Source organism: Cottoperca gobio, chromosome 16, assembly GCF_900634415.1.
Source record: "Cottoperca gobio chromosome 16, fCotGob3.1, whole genome shotgun sequence".
NCBI classification, from domain to species: domain Eukaryota; kingdom Metazoa; phylum Chordata; class Actinopteri; order Perciformes; family Bovichtidae; genus Cottoperca; species Cottoperca gobio.
Genome location: NC_041370.1, coordinates 18,093,218 through 18,105,821, shown reverse-complemented (window position 1 = coordinate 18,105,821; position 12,604 = coordinate 18,093,218). Strand labels below are relative to the sequence as shown.

The 12,604-nt window shown below is 40.1% G+C and overlaps 1 protein-coding gene across 3 annotated transcripts in view; it reads left to right on the top strand.

The window, feature by feature from the left end:
• Positions 1 to 12,604, top strand: part of ulk4 (unc-51 like kinase 4) — a 73,760-nt gene that overhangs the window by 20,079 nt on the left and 41,077 nt on the right. For 2 of the 3 annotated variants that reach the window (XM_029452565.1, XM_029452564.1), the window contains exons 20-21: positions 9,595 to 9,756; positions 10,472 to 10,657. In XM_029452565.1, coding sequence (XP_029308425.1) covers positions 9,595 to 9,756; positions 10,472 to 10,657 — 348 coding nt within the window. The remainder of the gene's footprint in view (positions 1 to 9,594; positions 9,757 to 10,471; positions 10,658 to 12,604) is intronic. The other variant, XM_029452566.1, reaches the window with a different exon arrangement.

The window sequence follows — 12,604 nt, the reverse complement described above, 5'->3', positions numbered from 1 at the left end:
CTTAAGGCCTGACCGAAATGACATCTTTTTTTTCTTATCACAAATCTTTATGTATCAGCGTACTGTATATGCTAATAACATTTTTACTCAATGAATTATTAGCAGGTATATCTTCCTCTGTTTTACTGCACGTGAACCCTGTTAAGTTTAAGCCAGGTGTTTTATTTTTTCCTTTGTCGAAAGTAAACAATGTAAATCTCTAGAAACTCAAAACATTTTAGGATAGTGCAGCTGTGATACAAAGTAAAAAATGATGACAAAGTAGTTTCCACTGATTAATATTGGAAGGCTTTGAAAGACAACATCAGAATAATCAGAATAAGGGACAACCATTTTAAACTGACGTCTCTATGGAGATGGGATGTTGCAGACACTGTAAGTAGCTGGAAAATGTCTGTCAGCAAACTTTTCAGTCTCTGGATTTTTTGCTGGCTCTCTCATCATCTTCGTCGTCTTCCTCTCTTGACCTCTTCTTGGATCCACCAGGCACTGACGCTGAGTCTTCTTCCTCAGCATCGCTGTCACTGTCAGAGACGCTGTCAGACAAGCACTTGAATCGCTTGCTGCTCACCTTGTTACCTTCTATATCTTCTTCTCTTGCCCTCCTCCTGCATCCTCCAGGCAAGTAATCTTCTGCTTCCGCAGGCTGGTTGTCTATGTCAACTTGAGGCGCAGCAACAGCTCCTCCAACTGGTTGAAATTCATTGTCATCTTCATCTTCATCTTCATCATCATCATCATCATCATCATCATCATCATCATCATCATCATCATCCTTGTTGGGCTCCTGTTCTTCCATAATTCCCCTCAACATGATGATAAAATGCAGCCAGGCGCTCAGTCCAGCGCCAAGTTGCACGCCTTGAGCAATATACTCCATTATTTCAAGCCACAGGCGTAATACTGGCCCTACAAGATCATTTAGACAATTATGTTACCATTACCACTCATATGATAGGAAAAATAATCTCCATAAATAAATTAACACTACCTGTATAATTCAACATGAAATCAGTGTACCTAAAATAGCGTTTGCAAAGAAATCTCTTGTGTTGTGACAACTTGTTAGATTATACATCCAAACGTGTGAAACGAGGAGGCACGTTCTTACCCCGATTTAGCACCTCTGTCCATTTTAACTTAAAATATAACAAATACGATACCATTTTATATCCTCATCACGGGATGATCGTTAATCCTCATTATTCATGTTTTATGTTATACCTCAATAAAAGAAGATAATAAAAATGTCTTCACATTAATCTTAAACTTATTCACTACAAATCTTCTCATTGTATATTTGGCACATTTATTTGTATATAATAATGTTTGTATGTTGGCTGATTCGTTAGCTGATAGACTCACTGATTTGGTCACTCATTTACATGAACGCATTTATAGCTGAATTGACACATACCTTTTGTGATTCCAGTTATCCAGAACAAAGTTTAGGCTCTTTATCCTGCCATCGACCTTCTGGTTAAATGGTAGATGGTAAATATAGCGCTCTTCCAATCTTTGCGATCACTCAAAGCGCTTTACAGCACATGTCAGCATTCACCCATTCATACAGAGCCAGAGGTACCAGGTGCACATCATCACATCAGCTCGTCAGTAGTGATAAACATTAACACATACATTGACACTTCGACATGTTGACTGCAGGGGCTGGGGATCGAATCACTGACCCTCCGACCACTGGCCGACCTGCCTCCTGAGCCACAGCTGCCGGTCGAATGGATTAAAACTTTGACATTAAGTCCAACCAGGAAATTAATTGCACTTAATCTAATAAAATGTCACAGAAAAATCCACACTTATTGACAGTAGAACATTTGTTCTGTGTCTTTGTGAGAAATGTGCAAGACAAAACAAAGCGTTTATTTAACAACCAGTAACCAGGAAAGTTATCATAATACTGTAGTTAATATTCTAACTAACTTTCAGTTAATGAATGTACAGTAACCTGTGTTGTCTGCCAGAGTGAACATCTAGGGCTACTATTACTAACCATTGCATCATTTATATCTTATAATAAATAAAATACTAGCACATAAAGTCCTTAGTTTGCTCACACATCCTTCTCAAGTTTTCTCTCTAAGATACTTTTGGACCACAAATTATTATTTTAAATATGTTTCAAAAATGGCTACAGGGCAGAGAATCATTGAAAATGTATTAGCCTAGGCTAGCATGGATAATGCTAAATGCAGGTATACAACAAAGCAGTCTGTCTGTCAATACGGGCAACGCAGTTCTTATTTTCATTTGTTCGAGTTATTAATATTTGAGTCATTTCTAGTTCACAACATGGTTACAAAAATGCGTACAATTACTTTTTAATATAACATTTTTAAATCACAAACTGAACATCCTGTGTTGGATGAAATAATTAAAAGAAACTTTTATTTTGCACTTTATTGAAAAGGGATTGTATCAGGCCGAGGTGAAGAGGTGACAGAGCCAGTGGGAACACATGAAAGACTGCAGAGATAAAGTATTATAGCAGTTATTATCAGTACTTTACAGAACTTTGCATCGCTAGATATGCTAAATAGCATTTTTCAAATGTTTTATTTAAAAGGCTCATTAATGTCTCACACTCCTTTTATTCCCCTTGCTCATAAACAGTTTGGAGTGGACTGAAGTCACCTGTTTCCAGATTAAGAGTTGTTATATTAATTAAAAACATTCTTATTTAAAAAGATTCACACTTTGCATGTGGTCTTTTGGATCACAAGAATGCATTTTTAGCCCTGTTTTGGTCCCCACCAATTCCTGAGAGAAACATGATATCCGGCTCTAAAGCTGCTAAATGCTCTACCGTGTTCACCAGCTAGTCTTAACTTTGTCTGCCGTTAGGTGCTGGACAGGTACTGCAGCTGCGACTGGAAAAGAGTTTGCTGAGAGGACTTGCAGGCTGAATAACCAACACAGTTTTATAGAGTTGAGCTGAGGAGCTGCAGAATTGGGTGTCACAACATGCAACAACTTTGACATTAAGTATATTCATTTGATATATTGTTAACATAAAAATATTGATTTGTGCAGCTTTAAATACAATATTTGAGCTATGTCGTATGTTGGATGAGGCCATCTGAGATTCAGAAACATTGATTTTCTCCATTGGTTTGACTTGAACTTGGGTTGAAAACTAAATATGTGTTAACTGCTACACAGTGTAGAGGATGTCATTTTGGTTTCACTTTGTTGTATTACAATGGAGAAAAATCCCTTTAAATTAATTTTCTCTCAAATAGCACATGAGCATAAATAACAACTCTGATGTTTGAACTACTCTTGGCTGATCACTAAAGACCTTTTTAGAATGTATATTGTCTGATTTGATAAGTGACCAGCTGTATCCCTATTATTGGTTTACTGCTGAAGTGGAGTCTTTCTCATGTAGTGTTGTCTGGAGAAGGAGATTGTCTAACAATGTGCTAAATGTAAATCCAGTGCCACACACTGTTTATTGCATGACAGCATTGAGATACAGCGCCAAGACCCTGTCTAATGTGCTCCAGGCAGTATGAATTTGATAAGTTTTCTGACCCTCTGGATCACCCCAGCCCCCTCCGCTGCTGTTGAGAGTTTTCCTGATTTACAAGTAAAGCACTGGAGAGAGGGATAGAGATCGTTGTACTTGATGTAGGGGTCTACTGGGGGGGGGGGGGGGAGGGGGGCACAGAGCCAGAGTAAGCATGGTGGTTTTACCAGTGGAGAGGGGATAGTGGGGGATGGCAGGGAGTGACAGAGAGGAAGAGAGAGAAGGATCAGTGCAGTGGGAGAGGGAGAGGAGATGGCAGGGAGTCAGAGAGAGAAAGCGAGAGAACTGTACTTGGAGAGGGGGAGTAGATGGCATGGAGTGAAAGGCAGGTTTCCAGGCCAGACTTGAGCTGCAGGAAATTATTTATGAGTCTGAACAAGATGATGCTACTGCTGCCTATGATGGAAAGTGTGTGTGTGTGTGTGTGTGTGTGTGTGTGTGTGTGTGTGGCAGAAATTATGTGTGAACAGTATTACAGTGATAGAAGCCAGGGGGCAGAAGGCAGAAATCCCCCTCTCTCACACACAGACACACACACACACACACACACACACACACACACACACACACACACACACACACACACACACACACACGGTGTTGAGCCTATTAATGATTTATCACTAACTTCCACAAAGGAGAGGAGAACAGAGGGGGACTCTCTAAGACAGTCATTGGTCCTACCCTTGTGTTTCTAACATAAGATGACCACTCGATGACGCATTCACGTCCACACAGACACAGACGCTTATTCACTCTAGTCTGCGTACCAGCGATTGTATAATATAATAATATACAGTTACTGTGTTGTATTTATTGGCATTTAAATGAGAGTGGCACCATCCTCTACAAGGAGGGAAAGATGATGGCTAATAACACTGTGTGTGTACCTGTCTGTCCACCTGCCTGCTTTTCTTTCTTTCCTTTCATATTAGCCTTTGGTCTCTCTTTACCTACCCGTATCTGTGTTTCTTTATCTGTTAGTCTTCTTGTCCGGTCTGGTGGTTTGCCTGTTATTTACCATGTGCTTGTCTGTTTGTCTGTCTGCTTGTCTGTCTTATTTCCAGTCCACTTTTTGCATTGCTACTTGTTGCTCTTTTCTGCTGTTTTGTCCACATGTCTCTTCCTCTTCCTTAACGCCCCACTGCCTGTTAATCAGTCTGTCTCTCTCTTTGAGTGTGGCTATTCGGGCTGTTAGATGTTCTGTGTGAGGCTGATAGATGGTGTCTGTGTCTTTGCTATAGGGGCTCATTCAAAACCAGGTGCACTGGCTTCTAAAGGACTTTAATTACAGAGGGAAACCACATCAGACATGTGAACATGGGCACTTGTGCACACACACAACTCATGTGATGTAGTTTTTGTGATGTGATCTCTTTCTACTTGAGACTCCGAGGCCAGGTGCAAACATGTTTGGATATAAAACTAATCTACTGATCGACACTTGAAGACAGGATTTTATTGTTCCATATCTGTCTAGCCTTTTAACTCTTTTCATCTGAACACAGAGGTTATTCCAACTGTTCCAACTTGAGCCAGAGGTTCAAAGTGCGTAAATCTTATCTGTCAGCCCTGAGCTACTGAAAAAGGGAGATTCTTAATTCAACCCTGTTGTCAGCCTGATGAAAAAGATGGAAATCCTGTTTAAACTGGATACACCAGTAAGATAAAGTAAATGTTTTTCAGAAATTGGCAAATTCAAATCAGGGAAACCTGAAATTGAAGAATGTATGGTTTGCCAGAGTATGCCCCACTAGGGACATTTTTTGGCTTTTTAATTTTTCTATCATTTTGGCTGTGTTCATGTTTATGGCATACATTTTGCTAAGGGTGTGAGGTGTTTTTGGAAGTTTAATCTCAGCTCATATATTAAGTCTATAATAAACAGTATACTCAGACCCAAAATGATTTTGTCCCTCAGGGTTTTTTGATCCCACAGCAATTACAGCCTAAATCATGCATTCTATTAAATTGAGCTTTAAATCTACCAAATGTTAGGTCCTTTACTGAAGAAATCTATACCAAGTATCAAAGATATAGAGAAGGAGAAGCAGTTGAGCCAGAAAAACATTTCCAATCTTTCAGATAACTTGTATATGAATTGTCCATACATTTTCTGCAACTCAATACCAGGATGTCCTAATACTTTTTACATTTAATATACACTGCAAAACTTAATGAGTTTAATGTGGCCATCAAGTTATGAATCTATTATATTATACAATATCTTTTGTTTTTCAAACCCCCTGAATCTGATTTACTCTTCCCCAACAAGTGTTTTCAAGTGAAGGCACGAGGAGACACGGTGCAGTGAAGTCACTCCTACTGTAAAATGATTCAGACAGGTTGGGACTTTATTTTGAATATTAATATCTAACATAAATATTGATAGAATAAGGCCAATCTTACCATATTATTTCAACCTAATGACCTTGTTGATCCCCTGATTCTTCCTCTAGCATGAACATGAAGTTGACATTCTTGGTTTTGAGTGAAATGTCTTCACTTTCAATTGGTACAGATATTCAAGGTCCCAAAAAGATATCTTAATAATGCCGTGATCCCTGACTTTTCATCTAGCTCTACCAGCGAACCCACATTTTAAATTGTCCAATACTTTGTCTATTTTATTTGTACGACCAAATACCTGCAAACCATGACAGTGAGTCAGCATGCACAATACAATACTGGAATGCAGTTGTCACTAATTTGATCAATTGCACCTGTACTATGCTGTGACATGCCCCAATGTCTTCTGTGAAAAAGGTCCGTCAGCACGTTTAGCTTGCTTGCATGCTAACATAATAAACTGAAATAGTGATTAAACATTACACATGCTAAATATCAGCATGTTAGCACTATTGGGAGAATTTTAGCATGCTAACGTTAGCATTTAGCTCAAAGAATCGCTGTGTACTGCCCATAGCCTCACAAAACAGCGAACACAGCTCTAGACTCTTGGTCTTGCTCTAAAACTGTTTGCTCAACAATTACCTGAATATGTTTATGTCTGGCGGAAACAGAGAAAATCTCCTAACATCTTTGTGTCATGAAAAATTACAGATCTCTCATCATTTACATTCAAATTTGCCTAAGAAAAAAGAAATCTTAGGTGACCTTGTAGCCGAGTTATTGGGAAATCGCAAGAATGTTACTTTATTTTCTTTAGACTTGACTTTCTGGAAATATGAGGTTTAAATAGGACACTGAGTATAATATAATACGTGTGTTTCTCGGATGAACTTGTTTCTCATACTGGGAGAAATTATAATGAGAATAACTTACTATTTCCTCTGTCTCCTACATGTCTCTTTCTGCATCATAATGATGGAGTTTCTTGCATGAGCTAGAGCTACTTGTTTCTCACCACATGTAAGGATGTCTCTCTCACTGCATCTCTCTCTCTTTCTCTTTCTTTCAGTCTCCCCCTCTTTCTCTTTCTGTGTAGTTCCTGGCAGGGCTACAGTCTATTAAACACACAGACAGTGGGTGCTCCCCCGTGGGCTCATTAGTGAGCTGGCCCGCTTAAGCTGCTTTCACATGATCAGCGGTAAAACCGCTCTGCGCTGCTGTGCCTATGGAGAGAGCGGTGCCGCCCGAGTAGGTGGAAGCGCTACTCTTGGCGTGGCGCACCGCTCGAAATTGTCACCGAGCGCTGCGCTCAATGTTCAAATTATTTAAACTTGGACCTTGATTGCTGCTGATCTTTCAAAGCGCAACCAATGAGATAACAGCTGTATGAAGCGGTACAGGCACGCAGGGGAGGTAACCATAGAAACAAAACTAACCAGCTTCCTTCACCGCGAGGCTCTGCGCCCTACCTCGCGGTGAACGCAGAGAGAACATTTTCTATCATGTGAAGGCAGCTTTAGCCTGGGGAATCGTGGAACAGTCCATCCTGCTGGTTCCTGCAGGGGTGCCAGAGTATTCGTTATATTGTCATGCTAAGTAGTCCCTTGGTGGTAATACACAATGTGATGTCTTATATTGGATTAATAGATTATTTTAGCTTTCATTTATGATTAGAGTTCCCATGTGTCTTTCATTTCCATAAAATGTTAAATAACTTTGGATCACAGCCTGACCATTGATGCATTGTTAAATGTCAGAGGTACATCTTTGCCTCCATAAGGGGATCAACTCTAAAAGGTTCACTTTGTATTGCACACAAGGGTTCTGCAGGACATTATTTTGCTGTTATTGCATAGTGCAAATGTTAAAGCAGATGAGATTGAGTTAAATCTTTTTTGTGAATTTGAAAATGTGTTGCAAATGATAAAAACACAAGACTTAACACCTGAATTGACACTCTGCTCTTTCTGACAAACAGCCAGCCAGTTTGAATCGTTGTATATTATGATAGACTCCTATGGAGACATGTTTTTGTGGCAGAATTGTATTTAAATGTTAATACAAACTTTTAAAACTATTGCTGCATCTTAATCCACATTATCTACTCCTGCTGCTCCAGGAAAATGTGTCACCATTTGGGTCCATTGTAGATGAATTCAATCCACTGGTGCAGTTGTGTAATAATAAACAAACTAAAACATTTTAAATGCCAGTTTTCAAGCTTACAGGGAGTGAATTTGATATTAGAAAGACATTACATATATACTCAATGTAGGGACAGTCAATGCAGTTACAGTATGTGTGGAATATGCAATGATGTAATGATCTTTTACCTGCACCACTTTTCAGAATTACCATGATAAATTGTAAGGATGAAATTAATGTTTCTGTTGTTATTCTGAACCTTTGCCACACATGTAGTTAACTGTGTTTTATGAATAGACTCTATTGTATCTCATATCTAGGGAGAGTGGCGTCTAAGTGATGTAACACAGTGAAACACAATAATAACCTGACAGGCAATCACTTCTGTTCTACTTCCTGTCTTTCTCAACAATGACTTTTCTGGAAAAACTAATTTCCTCAGCGACAGAGATTTCATTAGCCTGGCCCCATTGTCTGAACACAAACAACTATTCTCTACTCAGGCAAAGGTGTATGGGCACATACAGTATAAACATACGCATATACACACAAACACTTACACACTAACTCATAGACACACGCAACCTCTCTCTCGTTTCTGTATTGAGGTGATGTTGAGAGCTAATCTAATTGTCAGTTTGTGATTGCGTTAGTTCTTTCTTCACTTCTGCCTTTTAGTGTATGACATTTTTCAGTAATTGTTTGAGTCTGTAACTTAACAATGAACCACAAATTGTGTTGCTCACAATGGCATTATGTTTTATTCAAGAAATAAATCCTTTTTTAGACACAAACCGCTCTGGTATGCTCTACTATTAGGATGCATGGGCACATGCACACACAACTATGAAAGCTAATATTTACATATATTAGTACAAATAGAAGACATACACCACTTGGCTGTTCTAGTGTTATGAATTTGTACTGGCCCTGTGGGTGAATGCCAGAGGCTTTTCAGCACATACTGTGTACAACATTGTGTTCTTTCGGTCCGCTGTATGCATGTTGACTTTGCTAAGCAGGGTGATTGGGGTCAGTGTCATAGTGTTGGTGTGTTGGGGACTTTGGATTCAAGTTGCAAGCTTTTTGACCAACTCATAGTCCAAAATCCTCTTACAAGATGGTTCTTAAATGGACTCCATTAACATTTGCGTTAGATTGCACCAGGAAAACAGGATGTTCAATTTTTAAGTAGTTTGAATATTTTTTAAGGCAAAATATGTGAGTGTACATGGACAGTGCTTTTGCTGTGTTATATTGTTATACAGTCAGTAATGTTTAGTTGCTATACCTTTTCTCTATGTATCTGTATGATGTATTGGGGTGAAACATCACAAATGGTTGATTTAATGTGGTAAGAGATGCTCTATATTCTCTGCTACTGAGAAGTGATCGTGTTTGTCAGATCTTTGTCAATACTCAAATAATTCAATTCATCATTGCAGTTAATAATATATACTTAAAATGACCTGGTTTGTCATTGTTCCAAAGTGGATTTATATGCTTCAATATCAATATGCTTCAATGTTTGTGTTTCTGTCTGACAGGCTGATTCCATCGTTCATCACATGGCTGCAAAAGCCATAGAAAACATCTCCACTGCTGTCTCTGGCCCCTCCCACCACCTGGTTACCACAGAGATAGGCTCCGCCCTGTGGTACCTGTTTACTCACTCCACCGTGGAGGCCGTCAGAGTCACTGCCATCTCCGTAAGTTCACCTGCATGAAAACACGCACTTATACACTCCATCAAGTAGTATGTGTGCCTGTGGACAGAAACATATGCACATACTAACATCTCTATGGGACCGACAAACACAAAAAGACATCAAACACATTTAACATGGAAGTTAACTCAAGTAGTTGACTTTGAAAAGGCAAGTTGTACAAATTGAAAGTTGTTCAAGTTACACATACATACTGGAGGTATGCTCAAGGTAAAGCTGGCAAAGCCGCTGTACTACTTGAACTGCTTGTATTTTGTGATTGCTGATGAAAAATCTTAGAGATTTAATTAGTTAGTTATATATTAGTTATAATCATTTTGAGATTGGGCCTCTCCTGAATGGTCTCAAATAATAACAATGAATTCTAAGGCTAAATGACAACTAATGATAAAAACAGATTTAAGCTTTACCCACCAAATATCTAGCTCGGCTACATTTTATTACATTTATTAACTTAGCTCTCATGCAGCATTTGATATCCCCATTGTCAGACTGTGAATCATATTAACTTGGATTGAATAAAAAATGCATTTGTAGGTTATTTGTCACTCCATGTTATGTACCATTAAGGACTTGCTTCCTATTGTAAGGCACTAACAATTAAACAGGGACGTCAAGTGCGACATGATATTACAGTGGAATGGGAACACAATCCATGAATGACACACATTACCTCTGTCTGTCTCTTTGTCTCCAGGCTCTTTCAAGGCTAACCCGGGTGCTCCCAACAGTCTTCTTGGCAGTGATTGACACCTGCGGCCCTGCGGCCATCTTGGAGGGCGTGGGTGGAGCAGGGGCCAGGGTCCAGCAGCACCTACTCACTGCTATGGCCACTGCCCTACTCATGTCACGCATCCAAACACACCGTGTCACACAGAGCAGGGTACGTGTATACCAGGGGTGTCAAACTCAATCACAGAGAGGGCCAAAATTACAAACTGGGACTACGTCGAGGACCAAACACGGTCCACATTTATTGAACAGGATAGACATATTGGATAAAGTGCAAAAAGATATGGAACATATTTAGGTAGGCTACATTCTCCAAGTATGCACATGTGTCAGAGCCAGTTTGGAATTTTTTCTTAGCTGCCAGTTTAATGTTTGGGGTTCTGTGGAAACTATCAGTGAGTGAAGGTGTGCATCAGTGAGACGACTCCTGTGTGGGTTTTTGTTCATCTTCATCACAGAGAAAAGCTGCTCACACAGGTATGTGCTTCCAAATATGCAAAGCAATCGAGCGGCATGAAGGCGGGTTGAGGCATCGTTTCGGGGATGAAACTTGGAAACTGCATAGCACAACCACAGGAAAATACATATTTGAGGAAGTATCTAAATGTGTGAATGAAATGAAACTGCCCCAGGACAAACTGACGGGACTGATGACAGATGGAGCGCCTGCGATACGCGATGAAAAGAGCGGATTAGTGGGGAGGATGCGGAAGATGCAGCGGGAGAACTGTGCAGGTAAGCTGATGGTGTATTACTGCATCATACACCAGGAAGCGCTGTGTTGTAAAGGTCTGGAGATGGAAGATGTAATAACCACCGTAACAGACAGGAAACTTTATAAGAGCCAAAGGCTTAAATCACCGCCAATCTAAGTCTTTTCTTGAGGAGATACATTCCGAATATGGCGACGTGCCCTATAACTGCCCACAGAGTCATACTTTGCCTTGAGTGTGTCATTACACTGGAGGTCAATCAGCTTCATTTGGATGTTCACAGGTGCTGTTTCCACATCAACTGCAAACAGATTGCTGATCAGTTCAATTTTAATTTCTGAGTTGCAAAGTCGGCAAATGTGCTCAGTTTATCAGCAAAATGCGCAGTCGGGAACACAGCGGTGGAGATGGTTTGTTAGTGTTTGGAAACATGTAGTGACCAAAGTTTCCTTGCTGCATCAGAGTCTCCCACAGGCAGCTCGGCTTGGAACGCTCTCACTGCATCATACATGTCCGTGATCACACAGCCCTGAAGCTGGAGGTTTAGCGCAATGACATGCTTCGTTATGTCGCACAAAAAGGCCAGCTCACATCGCCACTGGCAGATTTCCTCACGCAACTCGAAAAATCTATTCAGCACTTTTCCTCGACTTAGCCATCGCACCTCTGTGTCATAGGGCACGTCGCCATATTCGGAATGTATCTCCTCAAGAAAAGACTTAGATTGGCGGTGATTTAAGCCTTTGGCTCTTATAAAGTTTCCTGTCTGTTACGGTGGTTATTACATCTTCCATCTCCAGACCTTTACAACACAGCGCTTCCTGGTGTATGATGCAGTAATACACCATCAGCTCACCTGCACAGTTCTCCCGCTGCATCTTCCGCATCCTCCCCACCCTCCCCACTAATCCGCTCTTTTCATCGCGTATCGCAGGCGCTCCATCTGTCATCAGTCCCGTCAGTTTGTCCTGGGGCAGTTTCATTTCATTCACACATTTAGATACTTCCTCAAATATGTATTTTCCTGTGGTTGTGCTATGCATTAATTTAATTACCAAAACTGGCGGGCCAGTTATGATAGACATATGATATTTTCTCGCGGGCCGGATATAATGGTACCGCGGGCCGGAAGTGAGTTTGACACATGTGGTGTATACTCTTTTGCACACCTGCATAAGAATGTAAGAATATATTGCAAAATGTTAAATGCAAATGCATACAGATTACATATTAACTAGACGAAGAAAACCCAGACACTAACAATCATATTGTTTTACTGTTATATTATATTCATATTGCTACAGAGAAATTCTACAGGAAAATTACATTTTTGCACAAGGATCCTGGGATGAAAATACAACAAGAGAATCCAATAAAACTAGCTT